The 21,556-nt window shown below is 43.5% G+C and overlaps 2 protein-coding genes across 2 annotated transcripts in view; both read right to left on the bottom strand.

Annotated features, from left to right (window-relative positions):
• MAP7D2 (MAP7 domain containing 2) overlaps nt 1–7,648 on the bottom strand; it is a 106,715-nt gene extending 99,067 nt beyond the window's left edge. The window contains 1 exon segment of the mRNA XM_007469310.1: nt 7,591–7,648. Coding sequence (XP_007469372.1) covers nt 7,591–7,642 — 52 coding nt within the window. The 5' untranslated portion in view covers nt 7,643–7,648.
• A 10,246-nt stretch (nt 7,649–17,894) lies between these two features.
• EIF1AX (eukaryotic translation initiation factor 1A X-linked) overlaps nt 17,895–21,556 on the bottom strand; it is a 19,710-nt gene continuing 16,048 nt past the window's right edge. The window contains exons 6-7 of the mRNA XM_007469309.1: nt 20,986–21,077; nt 17,895–17,999 (exon numbers count right to left, since the gene is read on the bottom strand). Of these exons, the coding sequence (XP_007469371.1) occupies nt 17,994–17,999; nt 20,986–21,077 (98 nt within the window). The 3' untranslated portion in view covers nt 17,895–17,993. The remainder of the gene's footprint in view (nt 18,000–20,985; nt 21,078–21,556) is intronic.

The raw sequence follows: 21,556 nt of genomic DNA, 5'->3' as shown, positions 1-21,556 counted from the left end.
GTGGCCTGTGGACAGATGCCAGCCTCCTTATTGTTCATTATCGTCCACAATAAGGACATAAATTGAGAGCACGTATTTAGAAACATTCATAGCAATTTGACAAAGTAATGTGATACCCATTGATATCTTGGAATCTGGTATCTAATCTGATATTTTAAAATTGGGACCTGTATTTTACATGTGCTTTATATTTTGTTTCTAGTAAGTCCTTTAAATTGTATTTAAGAGTTAGAGACACACTGGGCTAGAGTATAACATGGGCCTTCCAGAGTGATGACCTAAGAGCCGCAGTCCTCAGTCACAGCCAATACAGTGCTCTAAGACAGGAAAGCATACTAAGGAGATCTTCCAGACCCCAACATAAAGGCTGGCACAGAGGGGATGGGGGCTTAATTCCTGGCGAATAAGAAATTCTGTTAAATGAAACTTCTCTTCCTCTAAGCATTTTTGTTGATAAAACTTTTGCTGTAATTCTGAGAAATGAAGGTCCTCATCGCCTCTGTAGAGAAAAACAACTGTATACTATAAAAAAAGGCACACAAAATCCTTATAAAATGTATATCAATAGTACTGAGCTAGAGCTTGAGAGGGGTACAGAAAATGCGGGAGGCATGACCCATGTGCAAAAGGAATTTGTTATAATCTATCTGGAATGGCACAGAGGCATGGAGATTAAAAATACCTAACTCTAGAGTCAAACACACTTACTGTGTGACCTTGACCAACTTATTGAACCTCACTCTTTTTTTTTTTTTGCCGTGCCACACGGCATGCAGGATCTTAGTTTCCTGACCAGGGATCGAACCTGGGCCCTGGCAGTGAAAGGGCTGAGTCAGGGAATTCCCTTACTTAACTTCTCTTAATGTCAATGTACTTACCTGTTACAGTACAGAATCTCCGAAAAGGGAGATTCCTCCTCTCCTAGTAGGTGCTTACCATGCCTCACCTCAAGAGGTGGAGTCTATTTCCCCGCCCCTTGAATCTGGGCTGGCTTTGTGACTTGCTTTGACCACCAAATGCAGCAGAAGGGACATTCTGGGACTTCCAAGTCTGGGCCATAAGAGAACTGGCAACCTGTACTTCCTGGCTCTTGAAGAACAGCTGCCACACTGTGAGGAAGGCCAGGACAGACTCCTTGTGTAACTTGAGACACCCGGACCATGAGAGGCCATCTTGAACATTTCAACCCCACTGAGCTCCCAGCTGACAGCACACGCAGCAGGAGACCCACTCAACTGAGCCCAACCAACCCCCTGAATGGTGAGAAATAGTAAGTTTGGAGTGTTTTGCTACACAGGAATAGAAAATTACAAATCTCTAAAATGAGAATAAAAACAGTATAAAGGATGGCTATGAGGAATAAAGTAAATAACGTATGACAAGTGCTTATAATGGTGCTTGGGACATAAGTGCTCAACAATTAGCAGCTGTTACTATTTGAGGAACTAAAATGAACACATGTGCAATATATGACTGCAGACTACTTGGGAGGTTCCATTCAGGTTCTCAGTGCCCTGCAGGCCCTGAGCAGAGGAATGCCCAGGAGGTGAAAAGACAAGACTTTGCGGTGAAGGCAAGTATTGAACCTGAAGGATGCAGCGTGCAGAACGATGGTTTCTAAATCCCCGATGCATGGAGAGCCACCCGAGAACTTCCGGGCAACCACAATATGTGCGCACATCAAGGGCTGAAGCCTAGAGGTCTCCATGGAGACAGTGTAGATGGGTGGCTGCCAGGTCCTGGGGAGTGGATGACGGGTGAGGGGGAATGGGGAATGACAGCTAATGGTTATGGGGTTTCTCTGCGGGGTGATGAACACGTTCTAAAATTGACTGTGGTGATAGCTGTACAATTCTGTGAATATACTGACAACCACTGAATTGGGCATTTTAAATGGGTGAAATGCATGGTATGTGAATGTTGTCTCAATAAAGCTATTATTACATAAATGGGCAAGGGGAGGGTAAAAATTAAGAGGCTGAGATGACAAAGGAGCAAGAAACTTTCCATAGGGTTGTCCGGGGGCTATAAGTCGCCAGCTTATTTGGCATGGAGAGGAAAAGCAGTTATTTTCAGATAGTGAGTGAACCCAGAGCCAGCCAGGAGCTATGTACCCTGGGGACAGGCCCTGCCATTCCAACGGATCATGGGCACTTGGCGTGACTGCTGTTCCCTCAAACACTTTGTAGGGGTGCGCCTCACTCATACCTGTTTTCCTTTTGCTTAAATCACACCCTGAACTCCACTAATCACAAGGTTCTTAAAAAGAGGAAAACTTCCCAGGCAAGAGGAAAGCTACCGCTTCCCAAGAGAGAAGCAGACCAAGGCCTACATTCAGACAGAGCTCAGAGGCGGATGAACGGGATCCTGAGGCCCCGGGTGCCCCGGAGCCTCAGGTGCTGAGCCGGCAGACTCCTCACTGGAAACCGGTCACCTCAGACATGAGCCGGGCGGTAAGCAATCCCTCCTGGGCCACGGCGCCCCAAGGGCAGCCACCCTGGACCACTGCCTCTTCCTTCTTCTGGTGTAATTCGTTCAACAGAGCCTAGAGGGCAGGGCCACGGAAAGTTTTCAAATTATCAAACTGCTGCCAGAGTCAGCTCTGCATGCCAACCGTCCCTCCCCCACCCCCCGAAACTGGGCAATACCATCATAAGCATCATCATACTACCTGCACTGTGAGCACCTAGTATGCTGAGCCATTACGAGTTCTACCTTGTTAAATCCTCCCAACAAAGCCCACTAGACTATTGACCAGCATCCCCCAGAAAACCACATCTCTCGTCTGCCCAAAGCAACCCTGCAAATCCTACTGTGTTATGTCAATCAGTGTAACTACTACAGAAGGCAAGATGTTCTTTTAAAATGTGAACCATGGCAGAAGATGGGGCATCTGAATGAGAGGAAAACATCCTTTAATTGTGGAGAGGGAGAAGGGATAGAGATAGAAATGACAGACTTTGACCAGCTGGGTCACTAGGGTCAGTACATCAGAAAAGAAACAGTTGATGGTCAGACTTTCAGGAATTTGCCCTGAAGGTCCTGCCAAGTCCGAGTCCTTCAGTGCCATAATTCCACAAAGCCAAAAGCCCCAGATCAAATACAACTTTCTTTCGCTCCTGACCTTGGCCCTTCTCACTGCCGAAGGGACTTGCAACGTTAGGACACACGCACAAGCTCAAGTTGCTCCTCTTTGTCCAAACAGCTCTAGGATGACAGTGGTCAATAATGGTTTTAGGGACTTCCCTGGTGGTCCAGTGGTTAGGACGCCACGCTTTCATTGCTGAGGGCCCAGGTTCAGTCCCTGGTCGGGGAACTAAGATCCCACAAGCCGTGCAGTGTGGGGGGAAAAAAAAAAAAAAAGAATGGTTTTAAATGTAGCAACTTTGAGAAAGGATGAAGAACTCTGATTTCTTGGGGCCCTACTCTCAGCCTTTCCTTTTCCCTACTGTGGCCCCTGGGGGGAGGCTCTCCTGAACTTCCAGTCTGCACCCCTCCATTCTCCTGATCCAGGATGGGGGATGGAAGACAGGCAGATGGAAGGACAGCAGGGAACCTCATCTCACCTCAAAGCAATTCCCTCCTTACCAGGGAACCATGGGCAAATGGACTGAACTCAGTAAACAGTATTTACCTGCAGAAAGCACTGGAAAGTTCAACAAGCCTCAGGAAACATGCTTTGTAATTCCACTATCTCAAGCTCCTCCACCGACACACTTCTTTAATCCAACTCATGAGTATTTCCTCAACCCAGTGGAGCTGCTCCCAGCATAATGCAATTGTCAAACATCAGTTACACACCTGCTGCGTGCAAAAGCTGTGAGGGAGGGGCCTCCCTGATGGCGCAGTGGTCGAGAGTCCGCCTGCCGATGCAGGGGATACGGGTCCGTGCCCCGGTCTGGGAGGATCCCACATGCCGCGGAGCGGCTGGGCCCGTGAGCCATGGCCGCTGAGCCTGCGGGTCCGGAGCCTGTGCTCCACAATGGGAGAGGCCACAACAGTGAGAGGCCCGCGTACCGCAAAAACAAAAACCTCTGAGGGGGAGTAGGATGACCATGCAGTCACCCTCTACACCAGGCCTCGCCCTCAAGCCAATCATCTAACAGAAGGGACAATGGGTAACCAGCTTCAGCATTTACTGTGTGTCAAGCACTGCTTTACAGATATCAATTCCTTCATCTTCAAGGCAGTGTTTCTATCCCCGCCCCCCCCCCTCCGCCACGGTGTTCTTAAGCCCATTTTAAAGGTGAGAAAACTAAAGCTCAGCAATGTCTCCCTGAGGTGAGACATCAGGAAGGGGAGAGGCGGCATTCACACCCAGGCAGTCTGGATCTCGATCGCCCGAGCTCCAATGACAGCAGGAGCCACCAGCACAGGGCCCTGCTCACAGTGGGTACCCAATGAACACCTGCCAAGAGGAACTGGAAGGTTAATGTCGTCACACGGGCAGAATAAGAAGAGTGCTTTCCTGCAGGTGCTGCAGGCACAGGCAAGACGAGTTCCTTAATTCAGACTGAGAAAAGACTAGAGGAAGTGAACGCCCGAAGGGAAAAGGGGAGAAGGGGGCATTTCAGACTGAGCGGTGCCCAGGACCTGTGTAACAGCGAGGCAGCCTGACAGCGGTGACCTGGTGACTCTGCTTGCCCTCTAAAGGTATTGAGGCAGAATCAAGCAACAGGTGCTTGCTCCGCATTCCTTATACTGTGATATAACACAAGCACTAAAGAGAACAGCACGTCTGGTAATTTCTCTTCTGGGAGTAATTGAAAGGAAAGAAAGAAAGCATCACTGGTGGGTAATGGGGAAAAACTGCACAGGATTTCAGTACTGGAAGAACCTGTTGCTAGAAGAAACAACCAGAGAGGTTCCCCTGCGACCTTCTACAACAGCTCCCAGGAAAACCACTTGCCGGCCCATATCGCCCAGCTGTGCTGCCGTGAAATTGACCGAGAGCCTAAACACCTCAGGCCTCTTAGTCTTTTCTGCCCCTCACAGCACTCAGCACAAGCTTAGGATCAATGGTTGACTCTCAAGAAATGCAGGTTCACTCTCATCAAGAATGAGTCCCAGGGCTTCCCTGGTGGCGCAGTGCTTGAGAGTCCGCCTGCCGATGCAGGAGACGCGGGTTCGTGCCCCGTTTCGGGAGGATCCCACATGCCGCGGAGCGGCTGGGCCCGTGAGCCATGGCCGCTGAGCCTGCGCGTCCGGAGCCTGTGCTCCGCAAATGGGAGAGGCCACAACAGTGAGAGGCCCGCATAACGCAAGAAAAAAAAAAAAAAAAAAAAAAAGAATGAGTCCCAAATGATAAGGCCTTGGGCAGCCAAGAGTAATCAGTACCAAGATGTATTATAATAAAACCTCAAAGGGCTTCCCTGGTGGCACAGAGGTTAAGAATCCGCCTGCCAAGGAAGGGGACACAGGTTCGAGCCCTGGTCCAGGAAGATCCCACATGCTGCGGAGCAGCTGCGCCCGTGCGCCACAACTACTGAGCCTGCGCTCTAGAGCCCACGAGCCACAACCACTGAAGCCTGTGCGCCTAGAGCCCATGCTCTGCAACAAGAGAAGCCACTGCAATGGGAAGTCCGTGCACCTCAACAAAGAGTAGCCCCCGCTCGCCGCAACTAGAGAAAGCCCACGCGCAGCAACGAGGACCCAACGCAGACAAAAGTAAATAAATAAATAAATATTTTAAAAACACAAAAAACTCAATAATCAAGACTTCTCTGAGGATGACATTATTTTTCTAAGTACCTAGCCTCACAAAACCCGCTTTGAAAGAACAAACCATGGTACTACCTGGCACCTAAACTGAACACTCCAATTATTCCACATCAACCCTTATGCACATAGAAGTTTATGAAATATATATATATATATTTTGGCCGCATCGCGCGGCTTGTGGAATCTTAGCTCCCGGACCAGGGGTTGAACCCATGCCCCCTACGGTGGAAGCTCGGAGTCTTAACCACTGGACCACCAGGGAACTCCCTGAAATATTTTAAACCTTCACACAACATGTCTTTCCATATTTCTAATTTCAAATGGAGGAAAAGAGCTTTAAGCTATTTTTCTACAATAAAGTTTCCAACTAGAACTTAATAAAGATGTCCCCTTACTGAGTACCTTCAAATAAACTAAAATATCACAGATATTTCAGGCTCAACCATACAGCTCCGCCCTGCCTCTAAAACATCGAAACGACCTAATTGTTTAAACTCTCGACCAAATAAAAATGTGAACTTTAACAACCTCCCTTTTCCAATGTTATATTCTACTAGGTCCCCCTCCCCCAAGGCTGGTTCTGATGGATGGGTGGGTTTTGGGTTTCTCCCTAGCACATGCAGCCGAGTTTCCCAAACAAAAAGGACGAAAACAGAAGTACATCTTTTTAGTATTTATATCACTATCCTGTGATATTTGTTAAATTCTGCCTTCAAAACAAATGCGTGATGAAAAACGCAAACTGGGAAAGATTTAAGCCACCTCCTCCTTCTCGAAATGATGCAAATGAAGGGCCAATCAGAACATACCCCTCCCCCATGAAAACCATGTTTTAAGTGACTAAAGAACATTGCCCTTGATTTCCTTCCCTTCCTTGGTACACCTTACATAAAACACGCAGATCTTCACTATGTGAAAATTCTCCAAATCCTATACTTAAGATCTGTGCGCTTCTGTGGGATGCACGTTATACTGCGGTAAAACACGCCTTAAAAATAGATCACACTAACTTAAAAAAAAAGGGAAAAAAAAGGTGTTGCCAGGAAAAACATGAAATCGGTTTCCAAGTTGCTTACACACCCGCACTACCTGCAACCACTTTACAGAACGTTAGAAGATGTGAGGCCAGCTTATCTAAAATTCTGCCAAATGTCCTCAAAATCTCTCCCTGCTTCGCTCGTTTCCAGGCAGCCAATCCGGGGACCATCCCTCCTTAGCTCCCAGCAGCTGCAGCCTCTAGGGCCGGGGGACTCATCCGTCGCGCTGCCACGCGAGGGAGCCGCGACCCCGCCAGACCCCTGGGCAGCGCACCCGCGGCCGCCGGGAGCGCAAGCGGGCGGCAGGGGAACCCGGCCCGGGGCTCGCAGCTGGCCACCCCTGCCAGTGGGTGACGCGCCGGTTCTGCCCCCCGGGGACGCCGCGAAGCATGAAGCTGGGCTGCCCCTCGCGCACGACGCCCGAGACGCAGATTGGGCTGGCGCGCAGGCCCCGGCCACCCCCCGCGCCCGCTCGGTCGGCCCCAGTGCCCCCCACGCCTGCTGCTCCGCGATGCGGGGCCAGCCCCCCGGGCCCCTGGGGCATCAAGCGTGGCCCCGGTCCCCGCACGCCAAACACACCTGCCACCCACCCTAAGCCACCCCCAATCCCACCCACTCACTCAAGGCCACTCGAGAGGGTACTCTGCCACCGGCACCGTGAGGGGCGCCGGCCCCGGGACCCCGCGCCCAGGCGACCCCGGGCTGAGGAAAGGACATTAGCTCAGTTCCGTGCCCCGCCCCCCTCGGCCTCGCGCTCCAGAACCTCTACCTCTTGCGGCCCGCCCGGGGGGCCTGAGGCTCCCACGCGCCCGCCGCATACCGGGAGCCCTACCTGAAGGCCGGTGGTTGGGCGGCGAGGTCCGCACCGCGCCCGGTTCGGCCATCTTCCCGGGGAGCGGGGGGGCCCGCGTAGCCCCCTCCGTCCCGGCTGCCGCCCTGCAGTCGACGCCGTGCTCCATCGGGATGCCGGGGCCGCACAGGCGCACTGCCCCTGCCGCCGCGCCGTATGGGACCTGCGCGCGTCCGTACGCGCACGCGTCCCCCCCACGGCGTGCACGTGCGATGTGCGCACCGGTTCTCAAGCCGCGCACGAGCACCGCGTGCACACGCGAGGTGCACACGGGCCCTCAAGCAGCAGGCGCCTACCTCGTGCACTTGGCAATATGCACACCAGCCCTCACACAGCACGAGTACACGGCGTGCACGTGCAATGTGAGCACTAGTTCTCATAGCGCTCCCACACACCGCGTGCACGTTCGATGTGCACACCAGTCCTCACAGCGCGCACGCATACACGGCATGCACACGGTTCCTCATACAGTGCTTACACGCAGCATGCACACACAGCATGCACACACCCATGTAAACACACGTCCCCACAGTGCATACACTCAGCATTATATATACATGGGATGTAGTTTCTCACACAGGGTGCACACACGTCCTCACGCAGTGTGAACAGCACGCACACACCATGTGTACACACCTGCCCACCCAGCACGCACATGTTCTCACACGGCTCGCAGAAGTTCACACACACTAGGCATCCACATACGTAGAGCTGCAGCTCTGGAAACAGGTCCTCTTAGGGCCTCGGGCAGGCGCCGCTTGGGCCAGTGCCACGTGTGCAGATGCCTCCCTCCAAGCACAGAGGTGCACGGGTGGCAGGCGCTAGGTCTTCCCTCACCGCAGCGAGGGGCTCCAGGAAGCCAGACTGGTGGACCTTCAAGGAAGAGGAGGGGCACGCAGTCGGCCTTCCAACCATGCCCCCACTCCCAGGCTGATTCCACCCGAGCGCTACTCAATGGCTTCTTCCTTCCTGGTGTGCAAATAATGCACTAGAGAAATCTCTGTGAGAACATCTCTGGGAAGACAAATGAGAGTGCACTGAACGTGTAGCCTTGGGAGTAGGCGTCTGGACAGGGTGTGGGGGCCTGTGGAGGTGTGTTTCCCCTGGATGTCCTTTTACCCCTGCCAGAAGCATTGAACTTCTTTTCAAAAATATACATATTGAAAAAAGACATCTTCGCAGAGCCAGCTCAAGCCTCCAGGTGTTTACCCAGATATAGCCTGCCAGAGTGATAACCCACCCCAGGGGAGCCCCAGGCTGCACGCTTCTCTGGTGGGCAGTGACCAGCCCCCGGGTTTTAACTTCCACCCCTGGGGGAGAAAGAAATGCAAGGTTCAAGAGCGGAATAGAGCTGAATCAGGGTACAAGGTTTCTTTGGGGAGGGTGATAACATTCTAGAATTACATTATAGTGATGGTTGACTCTGTACTAAAAGCCACTGTACATTTTAAACGGGTGAACTTTATGGTGTGTAAATAAAGTTTAAACGGGTGAACTTTATGGTGTGTAAATTGAAACCCTCAGTAACCGACAACCAGATTCTTAGTGAAAAGCTTGGGAAGAGTCCCTTTGTTGGCACAAAAATGTGATGAACGTGTTCATGACACTCCCAAAGGTGTGCTAGGAGTAGGGCGCAGCTATGGTGTGGTGAGAAAGCTAGAAGGGGAGTTTAGACACAAATGAGCAGAAAAGCGGGCAAGTTGGGGCTGGCCCCTTGTTTGTAATGAAAACTGCTTCCAACTCAGTAAGATTGAGACAAGTTAATTAGGGCTTGGGAGCTGTTTTCACTTTTTTTTTTTTTTCCTTCTTTTGGTCTTACAGACCTCGGGGATGAGTTTATAACTCATCCACCTCCTGAGCTCAAGGCTTGCTGACTTGTCAGAACACCCCTGTCTAGTTTGATTCTATTTTTTTCTTTTGATTCTATTTTTTCTGTTTATTTTCTATTCCCACTCGCATTCCTCTCTTCAATCACATACACCTCCTGTTTAATATATTTTTGTAGTTCTACTTTCAAACATATAGTGAAGATATGCGTGGTTTAAATTTATATAAATGATAAGGCACACCAGCTATCATTCTGTTTTTCCTTGCTTGGAATTGTTTTCAACACCTATCCACTGCAACTGTATACAAGTCTATCAGAAACAGATTAACTAGGACTTCGCCTTCCAATGCAGGGGCTATGGAAGCTAAGATCCCACATGCCTGGAGGCCAAAAAACCAAAAACATAAAACAGAATACTGTAACAAATTCAGTAAAGACTTTAAAAATGGTCCACATGAAAAGAAAGAGAGAGATTAACCATCTGTTCTAGTTAACTCTTCTGTAAATTACCTGTTCAATCCCTGTCTTTGTCTTTCCCTTGTTGATTTCCAGGTTTTTTGTATTCTAGATAATCCTTGTGGGCTTAAATATTTCACGCTAGTCAACTAACGTTTTCCAAGATTAGCAAAACGTCAATTTTTATGCCAAAATCAATCCATTTAAAAAAAGCTTCTTATACGAAAATAACCACAAACTTACAGAAAAGATGCACAAATAAGAATTTACAAATAACAGTCATATGCCCTTTACTCAAGCTCACCTATCATTGACATTTTACCCCATTTATCATTTGTAACCCTAGCTGTACCTTTTTTTATCCTTGGTTGTTTTGCTAGCAAGTTGCATACGTATACACGGCCCTTTCCCCTTAAATACTTCAGTGTGTATTTCCTAAGGATATTGTCTTTTCATTTTTGGCTGCGTTGGGTCTTCGTTGCTTTGCGCGGGCTTTCTCCAGTTGCGGCAAGCGGGGGCCACTCTTCGTTGCGGTGCTCGGGCTTCTCATGGAGGTGGCTTCTCTTGTTGCGGAGCACGGGATCTAGGCGCCTGGGCTTCAGTAGTTGTGGCGCACAACTTAGTTGTGGGCTTAGTTGCTCCGCAGCATGTGGGATCTTCCAGGACCAGGGCTCGAACCCCTGTCCCCTGCATTGACAGGTGGATTCTTAACCACTGAGCCACCAGGGAAGTCCTCTAAGGATATTGTCTTAAACACCCACATTGGTTATCAACTTCAGTAAATGTAACATGGATACAATAACTTTACCTAATTGGCTGCCAGTTTCTCCACTACAGAGGTGCTATTTTTCTCTTGCAACTAATCGGCAATCTGTGGGGAGCCACTTTAAGGCCAAGCAAATATTCTACTCCTTGCCAAAGCTTCTTCCTAAGGTTTAACATCCATTGACAGTTCTTGATTCAATCTTTCCCATGGTTACAAAATAAAACCTATCAATTTTCACCTTATGCTTATGGTTTGTGCTTTAAGAGGTCTTGCTTTTGTTCTGGATACAGATGTAAAAGGTCAAATTGTAGGATGTTTATTGTAGTCCCTCAACTCCGGGGGAGACGAACCTCAAGGGGGAAAGAGATCAACTCAAATTGTAGTTAGAAGGAATTAACGAGGGCCATAGGTCTTAACTATATACTCGCCTACTCACAATATAGTCTACATTTTCATTAGTTTACAGATTTACCTTTAAAGCAATTTATTTTCTGTATATGGTGACAGAGATCCGTATTTACTTTTCTCTGTAAAATGTAGGTTTGTCCAGCACCAACTTTTAAGTACTCTATCCTTTCCCCAATGATTTTGAAACCACTTTTATCATGTATCAGATTCTGAGCTCTTTATTCTGATCTTTTTGTCTGTTACTGCATCTATTATTTATTACTATGGATTATGGTGTGACAGTATCTGATGAAGTTCTTTGCTCTGCTTTTTTTTTTTTTTTTTTGATATGTGGGCCTCTCACTGTCGTGGCCCCTCCCGTTGCCGGACGCGCAAGCTCAGCGGCCACGGCTCACGGGCCCAGCCGCTACGCGGCATGCGGGATCCTCCCAGACCGGGGCACGAACCCGTATCCCCTGCATCGGCAGGCGGACTCTCAACCACTGCGCCACCAGGGAGGCCCTGCTCTGCTTTTAAAATTGCCTTAGAAATTCATAATTTCCATATGAACTTATTCTAGAATCAATTTTTCTATCCCCCTCAAATCCTGTTGGAATATTAATCAGAACTGGCATTTTTATGACATCATACCATCTATGAACAGTGTCTTTCTATTTAAGCCATCTGTTTAACAAAATGACATTAGTTTGCTGGGCTTTTGCCATGAGGCTAACTTCCTAAAAATCTAGTTAGAGCTGAACGACATTTTTTTTCTTTTTACCCTCACCGCGCAGCATGCAGGATCTTTGTTCCCTCGAACCCGTGCCCCCTGCAGTGGAAACATGGAGTCCTAACCACTGGATCACCAGAGAATTCCCTGAACATCTTAAAGTCTGTTATACCATCTAGTTGTTAAGTCTAGTGCAGCAATTCCCAATTTTTTTTCCCTCAGAGCCCCTTTACAGCAGGGGTTGGTAACCTACGGCCTGTGGGCCAAATGTAGCCCACCACCTACTTCTGTTAATGAACTTTTCCTGCAATACAGCCACACTCATTTGTTTACGTGTTGTCTCAGGCTATTGTGCAACACTGGCAGAACTGAATAGCTGTAAAAGAGATCATATGGCTTCTACAAAGCTTAAAATATTTACTATCTGGTCCTTTAGTAAAAGTTCACCAACTCCTACTTTACAACTAAAATTGAGACTCCCAAAGAACTTCTGTAATCTGATAATGGTGGTGAATGTTAGTTTTCCAAAACTCAATTTTTACTTGAAAGCGCATGTGTAATATTGCAACAAACACTCAGTTTTCCTTGAAATGACAAGTTCACTTGTGGGAGTACTGATGTGCTAGAAATTTTTAAAAAGATTTGTTACTTTAACAGTAAGCCTAAATAACATACTTTTAATGAAAAGTAACAACCCCCTCCCAATTTGAGAAGAGTGGCGTTGTTGCACATTTTTGCAAATCTCTTTACTGTCTGGCTTAAATGAAAACTGAGTCTCAGGACTTCCCTGGTGGTCCAGTGGTTAAGAATCCGCCTTCCAATGCAAGGGACTCGGGTTCGATCCCTGTTCGGGGAACTTGGATTCCACATGCTGTGGGGCAACTAAGCCTGCGCACCCCAGCTAGAGAAGCCTGCATCTTGCAATGAAGATCCCGCATGCTGCAACTAAGACCCGAGGCAGCCCAATAAGTAAATAATTATTTTTAAAAAAGTAAAATTGAGTTGCATATCTGCTTTTGTATTCAGTGTTACAATATGTTTTCGTTAAAGCACACAAAGAAAATCTGGCCACTATGTAGTTGGAAAAGGGAGAACTATTTTAATGGCTTTTCAGGTAACCATGTATGCTCTTGACACTACAGCCAACCCTGACAAATGGTAACTTCTTAAAGTTAGTTGCATTGTGGAATCTAATACTGAATCAGTGATCTTTTCATACTAGTATGTTAAAATCCACTCATCATTTAGAAAATACTGCTTGACTCCGCTACGATCTTCCAAATGTCAACACACTTCATTCTACAGTATTAAAAAGTCACATTCATTATTATCACCTCTGATCTCTTCACTGCGAAGCCGTCAAGCGAATGGTGGCAACATCAGTTTCCCCAAACTCTTAATTTTTCACTTGAAAGCTGAAATCTTATCACCTCCAACAAATGCTGTCAGTTGTTTTCCTTGAAGTGACAGGGTTATTTTGAGAAAATAACCTGACCACAAACCCACGTTTGAATAACCAGTTTGTCTGTTGTTCTTTCAAGTAAAAATGGTATTCCATGAAAAACGATGGCCAGTTCAGTTTGCAACTCAATAACCGCACGAGTGTTTTTCCGTGAGGCAACTATGGTACTTCACAGCACGCAGATGTGTTTCATGGAGCACGTTTTAACCCTGTCACACGAACTATTAAAAAGATGTGTACTCAAGGGTTGGATTTAATAAGATCAATCATTTTACTGCTTGTCAGGGACATTCTTAAGTAAAATTCGCTTTTTAAAAGAAATTGTGAGTTTCTATGTTTGCTTTTGGTAGATAAACTATCAAGTTAGGAAAACCCCGATTATTCTTAGATTTCCAAGAGATATTTAAAAGCATAAATATGCATTGAACTTTATCAAACGTGCAAGAATCCAACTAATTCTAAACCTGACGGTCCAATGGATCAAATCAGCAATGAGACTTTACTCGGGTTTTGTCCCCACTTTTTGATCTGCCATTATCAGGTTGTGAACCAAACAAAGCCTGGATTGGAACAGAAAAGACTAGCTTTTTAAAAGTGAGCAAGTTGACCAGAGGATAAATATCTTCTTCTCCTATGTCTTTGCACAGTATAAAATAAGGTCCAGCGAATGGGATTCTGGAAATGTGAGATCATTCTGGACAACTGATTTACCATTAGAAAATGTCTTCAGCACAGGTTTGTAACAAATTCACCTGCCCAGAAAATGCAACCCTGTATCTGGAGTCTGACCAAACGGATTCATTCAAATCAAACAACCAAAAACACAAAAATAAAAAGCAGATTAAGTATATATCGCCCTCATACATCAAAATTTTCAGAAAAGAATGATCATGAATAAAAGTTTAGTTAAAAATGTCATAAACAGTTTGAGAATCAACTGCATACACTGTTGAAAGTTATTTCATATTTTATTTCTAATTGCAATAGTTTGCATCTGATTTCTTTACATAATTCCAAATGATGGGAAAGGAAACCTCCAGATCAGTACCAATTAGCTGTCATGAATCTATGGTAAAAGGACTCAATAAAGACTTAAGAATGAAAGATGACCAGAGCTATCAATATTACTAATTATAAGCTTTCTCTAAAGAAATATAGAGCAAGTTGGTACTTTGCAAAATACCTTTCTTTAAGCAACTTAGAGACTTCCATCTGTTAGTCTTATGCTGAATTAAATGAGGGTGGTAGCAATTATTTTAAATATTGTGTCGACATGCATATACAAATATATACTCTACACACTCCTTTTGTTATAGGAACCAAAGACTGCAAGTAAAAGAAATGGTAAATAGAGAATAAAAAAGACGTGCATATTCTATCTTACACAGTCCTGGATATCAAGTGACTACCGGCGGACACTGCTCTAAGTGGATCACACATACGAACACACATTATTAATCCTCCCAACAATTCTGTGATTCTGCAGGTACTCTTCTCATCATCTCCATCTTACAGATGAGGAGCCTGAAGCTCAGACAAGCTGGAGAAGGTGCCCGTGGTCACCTGCAGGTAAAGGGCAGAGTGGGGGTTGCGGCACAGGCTGCCTGACCCCAGAGCCCATGTTCTTCACTCTCTACCACATGCCTCCTAAGCACTAGGCGGCTGTGGAGGGAAGAGAAGACACAATCCAACACACCCTCCGAATTCCTCGGTTCACTCCATACCTGAGAGGCTAGTGTCTTATCACACTTATAGTAAGACTTAGTTCAGATTTTGTTCTTTTCTAAAATAGGAAGAAAAAAGCAAGGATGGTAGTTGAAGGTAAATAAAAGAACACAAAGTAGTATGTAAAAGCTGTATAAATGAAACTTCCCCTTACTAAGCAGGACAGAGATCTAAACATCTCACACCAATACAAATCTTTTTAATCTTTATGACAGGTAACATAAAGAACTTACTTTCATTTCACTGTCAAGTCACAGTTAATACTGGATGTTGTTAAATCTGTACACAATACAAATGAAGTATAAATCCAGCTAGGTGTTTTATTTGAAACATGCTTTTACCTATTAAGATTACTCACTTGCTCTGAAGTCAATACTGATAGCAGTTTGTATCTATTCAAGATGTTATGCAATGTCCTATAATTTTAATATTTACACAAGATAGATGAGAGTAAGTTAAACTACAAGTCATCAGGAGTTCTGTAAGCAACTATACTTAATAGCCATGATTCCACAGATGTGGTGAGTAAACCAATGGCCACTCCTTAATAAAATACAAGAATTTTCATCATGCATAGTTTACAGGCTCCTTAAGAGGTGGTCTCTTTGAGAGGCGGGATTTTCAAGACAGATTCAACAGTCAAACAATTAAATCTTGGCAAGTCTTTTTTTACAAACACTTGGTTTGGTTATTTAGCCACCTTAGCAATACAACTTATTTATATACTCTAATTGGAAGTGGAATAAACACTGCATGAAAAATGCACGCCTATCAAACTCATTAGTAATAACTATTACACTCTCTTTGCAGTAAGAATCATTATTCTTGGATTTCAAAGACTTTATTTTCTTTCAGGGCATACTTTATAGCACTGTATTATAGGAATCAAACAGTATAACAACAAAAAAGGGTTTTTTTTCTTGAGGACCACTTCCACTCCTCCTTTGAAATATAATCAAATCAACGAAACTAATTTCCACACTAAAGACAAGTTAGTAAAATAATTCCTCCAAGTAGTGTTGCATATGAACTACAAGTTTACCCCAACTATTTTAATCATTATGATTTGAGATTTTCTAGAGTACAACAGCACCAGATTGGGCTGTTACTACCTAGGCAAGAAAAAAAAGTGTCACCTGCAAACACGTGAATTGGGGTCAGTAAGAATCTTTAGACAAACCATATTATTAGAGGAGGTTAAGCAGAAAAACTAATGTTTGAGTTGCACCACCCCTACCATGAACTGTAGCACAGATGCAGTGTCAAAACATTCTTGGTAAAACAATGTGGAGGAAAGATCTACATATACCACAAATTCACCAAAACACTTTTATGTACAGAAGCCTAAATATCTTAGGAGGTTTAGATTACCGATGAAGATGATCACTAAGTCAACTCTTCAAGGATGGTTCCTTAACGAGTACTAAAAACCAGTCCATGGTCTCAGATGCATTCCACCTAGGTTAAGCGTTCAGGGACTCAATAGAGTAAGAAACATCAACTGCAATTGTCCACTCTTAGTTTCTGTTTTTTGATTTAATGTTTTATAGTACCTCAGATTTTTATTCCAGAGTTTGCTTAGGAAAGGAAATTATACTAAGCATGAGATCAAAGATGTGCTTACTAAAAAAAAAAAAAAAAAAAAAAAAAAAAAAAGATGTGCTTATTTTCTGAAGCCATGTGAAGGTTTAATCCTCTGTATATTACTTTTCAACACTGAAGAGTTCTCTGGAGACCAGTAGAATAAGTTTCACAAGCTACATGAAGGATTTCTTTTACAGTTGCATACCACTTCAAGGTGGCTAGTTAGGTCTAACTAGCCCTGCCCTTAATTTCATCTTACTAGAGTTGATGATGAAAAAGTAACAAAGGGTAAATCTAAATTCCCAATAAAATACAAGCAAAAAACACCTGTACACACAATAAAATACATCCTAAACACAAAGTAAGGGTATAATATACTCTGCAGCATGATACTGTCTTTATTATATTTCTCCACTGTATGTAGTTCTTCCATTCAGAAATTAGAGACCATCTTTTCATTAAGTTGTTATTCCCTCCTCTTTCCCCAGCTTAGGGAAACTTTCCCAAAGGCTTAATTTGTACAAACTGTTATGAAATTAAAATTTCATTTACACCTAATTTAAGTGTTTATAAAGCACTCAAAATTGTAGCTCACACGTATACGACTTCTGAAAATAAAATGACACTTTGAACACAATCCTTTTGTTCTGCAAAAATATTCTACATACATGCATATGGTCAAAACAATCTTTTGTTGTTTGGGAAATTTCCTATGCACAGTAAGTTAAAAAAAAAAAAGTTGACAACTATATCAGTATCTCCAATGTTAAGATAACTGGGTGCCACCTAGTGTTTGATTTCTGCAACTACCAACTTTACAAATTCAAAACTGCTATTAAAACTCAGGTTCTAGAAACCGCCTTTTTTGTTGATGTTTATAGTGGCAAAATAAGATCATGAAAAGAATGTATACAATATCAAAATCAGTATAAAAATAGCCACATGCTACTTAAATATGAAAAACAGACCAATCATTTTTGACTTTAAATGCAGATTTCTGCCTCCATTAAATTGTACCAAAATCTCAAGGGAACATTCATCTAGGTAACTGGAATATACAAAAATTCACTGTACAGTAAACAGACCAGTCAAAACTAGGGCTTAATTATGATTCATAATGCGGCAAATGGTTTATTCAAAACATCCATTTACTTACTGGAAGTGGTCAAAGTGGGAAAGGCAGTAACGCATTTTTTTTCTTTTAGAAGAGCAGATGTGGTCTTTTTACCCACAAGCTCTGTCACATCAAAAGAACAAAGTGGGTTTAACATTTAAGAGAATTCAGCATTACTAGTTTTTAAAGAAATACCTTAGAAACAAATCAGTCTGCTTTAACAAACTGCACTCATGCTAATGAAATTTTAATCTTCTTTAACGGGTCACAGCCCAAATCCAAATTGTTGAATAAATCCTCAAAGAAAGTGGAATGTGAAAGGTTGAGTTCGACTTAGATCTGGAAGGAAAAAGAACATCAGATCAACCAAAAGAAGAATTTTTATATTCCAACAGTCTACCACATGTAAGGGACACATGCACCCCCTTAGGCTATCTGGGAAACAAATCCAGTTTGAAGAGGAAATTCTGAACACTAGGTTTTTCTCAATTCTGGTCTGCTGTCATTGAATCTTTACAACATCTTTCAGAATGCTATACGTTATGCAGAATATTCTCAATAAAGTTTACTATCTCCTTCCTTTTGTGCTACTGATTAGAAATTTATTTGGGGGGTGGGAACAGACACAGGGAGTGTTACTTCCTTGAGAAATGGAAAAGTGAGATACCAAATTCTCCTCCCAGTCAACCTGGTTATAGGAGTGAAGGCTAGAACACATATAAACCATTTGGAGAAACACCTTAGGGAAGAAGTTGGGCTCTCAGGTGATAAACAAAGCGATCCTTACGAAATGTCCAAGATAACTCAAATTCCTTTAATAACTACTATCTTTACTATCCCTTACTGCCAGCCTCAGTTCTGAAGAAGCATTGGCACAAACTGAGAAATACTTTTCTTAGAAAAGCTTAACCCTATCTAGATCCTCACCCTATCACCTCTGTGTATGTGGCTTCATATTGAGGTATGTACTCTGACTAGGTTCTTTATTTCCTAAAAAAGGTCTTCTACCCCAGCTAAGCTGTCAAAATATTGGGATCGCTCCTTAACCTATAACACAGTAGTAGCTCCATGTCAGGTTCTTGTCACAGAGTATCATCGATGAATCTACTGTCCAAGTGTCATTCACAGCTTAGTCACAAGAATCCTCTGGCTCAGGGGTTTCCAAAGGGAGATAACATAAAAAATAGAATGATATGGCTCTGAAGAACCTAGGGGCAGGACAGGAATAAAGACGCAGATGCAGAGAACGGACTTGAGGACACGGGGAGGGGGAAGGGTAAGCTGGGATGAAGTGAGAGAGTGGTATGCACATATATACACTACCAAATGTAAAATCGATAGCTAGTGGGAAGCAGCCACAGAGCACAGGGAGATCAGCTCGGTGCTTTGTGACCACCTAGAGGGGTGGGATAGGGAGGGTGGGAGGGAGGCACAGGAGGGAGGAGATATGGGGATATGTGTATATGTACAGCTGATTCACTTTGTTATACAGCAGAAACTAACACACCATTGTAAAGCAATTATACTCCAATAAAGATGTTTAAAAAAAAATAGAATGACGGATTTATTTCTTATCCTTTCATTTTTCTATTTTAGGGTATGCTCTGAAATACAGTACTGTATGTTTAAAAATTCATAAATGCAAATACACACTGGAGATATGTACTCAAATTTTCTTTAATTCATCATGTATTCTAAAACGGTTTGGAGATGCATCAAAATGTAAGATGGACTGAAGGATGATGAATAAAGGTATAGACAGATACGTGATAAGCCAAGTGCAGCAATGTTAATTAGAATTAATTAGAATTAATAGAATATCGGTGGTAGGTATCACTTAATTCAGACTTCCCCGAGACCAGCCTTTGTTTTTTTTCGGTTGGGTTTTTGGTTTTTTTTGGTTTTTTTTTTGGCTGCGCGGTGTGGCTTGTGGGCTCTTAGTTCCCTGACCAGGGATCGAACCCAGGCCCTTGGCAGTAGCACAGAGTCCTAACCATTGGACCGCCAGGTAATTCCCAGCCTTTGTATTTCTGAAAATCTCCGGTAATTCTGTTGCACAAACAATCCCGGTCAGGAGCAACTACTCTAGGTATACTAAAATTTCACCTTTGAATAAAGTCAAACATTACTACTATTATTTTTAGATTTATATACACAGGTGTTCCTGAACTACATTTTTATTTAAAAGGGTTTAAAAAGAGCCCAACCCAGATTTAAGAGTAACTTATAATACCACCCCAGTTATTAAATAGATTTATATTGCCAGAAACTAAGTTTGAATTTCATTTAAATATTTTAACAGCAGAAGGGCAATGAGACACTTATTCTTGTGAGCATTACTGCTTTATAGTGAGAAAAAACAACGCATTTTCCTCAAAATTAACACACCAACTCCAAACCAAGAGTTTGCCAATAGTGCATATCCAACAGATAAAATAACTGGCAACAGGCCTCAATTTTAAGAGGGTGCTTTTTTTTTTTTTTTGGTGTCCGCGCAGCACAGCTTGTGGGATCGTATTTCCCTGACCGGGAATTGAACCCAGGCCACCACAGTAAAAGCCCCGAGTTCTAACCACTGGACCGTCAGGGAATTCCCTTTAACAGGGCTTTTAATGTTATGCTGTAATTCCAACACTTCATATGAAACTGGTTCAAACAAGATTATTCTTCTAACATACTAGTGTTTCAATTAAGAGAAGGCACGTTTGTATAACACAGGGAATATAGCCAACTATAGTAACTATAAATAGAGTATAACCTTTAAAAATTGTGAATCACTGTGAACTTCCATGGTGGTCCAGTGGTAAAATTCCATGCTCCGAATGGAGGGGGCCCGGGTTCGACCCCCTGGTTGGGGAACTAGATCCCAGATGCATGCCACAACTAAGAAGTCCGCATGCCACAACTAAAAAAAAAAATCCCACATGCTTCAACTAAAGATCCTGTGGGCCACAACTAAGACCCGGCACAGCCAAAATAAAATACATAAATAAATATTTTTTTTAAAAAATTGTGAATCACCTTATAGTACACTTGTAACTTATATAATATTGTATATCAACTATATCTCAATAAAAAAGGCCTGTTTCTTTGATAAAATCTTGTATTTCTCATAACTGCCTGCTAAATTTCTTAATAGCTATCTCTCTAGACACCCTTAACTTAAACAAGTTGAGATTCCAACGCCTAGCATTCATACTGCCCAAAGCAAATACTGACCTTTTTTGGAAGAAATACTGAAAAAGATGATAAAATTCTCAAAGCATAAACAGTTTGACTAGCACAAACAAAAGTTGAAAAACTCAAGGTGAAAAACACTACTTACATCATCAATGTCTTCATCATCATCTCCAATGTCATCAAACTGGATTTCATCATCATCTCCAGGACCAAATGTATCAGTTTCATTGATTTTAGCTAAAGAAACAATAACAAATATACTCATATAATATAACCAAGATGTTAGCAAAATGAATAAATTGCCCACTAGAAGAAGTGGTTGGATATCAAATGTTGAAGTATAAAAGGAGACTCTTACAAGTCAAACTTTTAAGTTTCATCACCAAAAAGATCCTCTTAAATTCTACCTAACAACCCTAGTATACAGAACAGTATTTTACACAACAAAATCTCTAAGTCAAAATGGAAACAAGTTTCTTTTGCTCACAAAGGTATTTTTAGTGAGGCAAGCTGTAATTACACAAATTCTAAAGCTATTACAACTTCCAGCTACACTTCAAAAAACGTCTGAGCACATGCTAACAAGCCACAAATCATCAGATAAACTCATCAATCAGAAAAATTTGGTCAAATCATGCTTATCCCTAAATAACAAAAACGAACCAGGAAGTGCTAGTCCTATTCCCAGATATATTAGCATTTCCTAGCTTGGAAAT

The sequence above is a fragment of the Lipotes vexillifer genome, unplaced genomic scaffold (genome assembly GCF_000442215.2).
Source record: "Lipotes vexillifer unplaced genomic scaffold, Lipotes_vexillifer_v1.1 scaffold1442, whole genome shotgun sequence".
NCBI lineage: Eukaryota > Metazoa > Chordata > Mammalia > Artiodactyla > Lipotidae > Lipotes > Lipotes vexillifer.
Note: the sequence above shows the minus strand (reverse complement) of the source record. Positions and strands in the feature narration are given on the sequence as shown.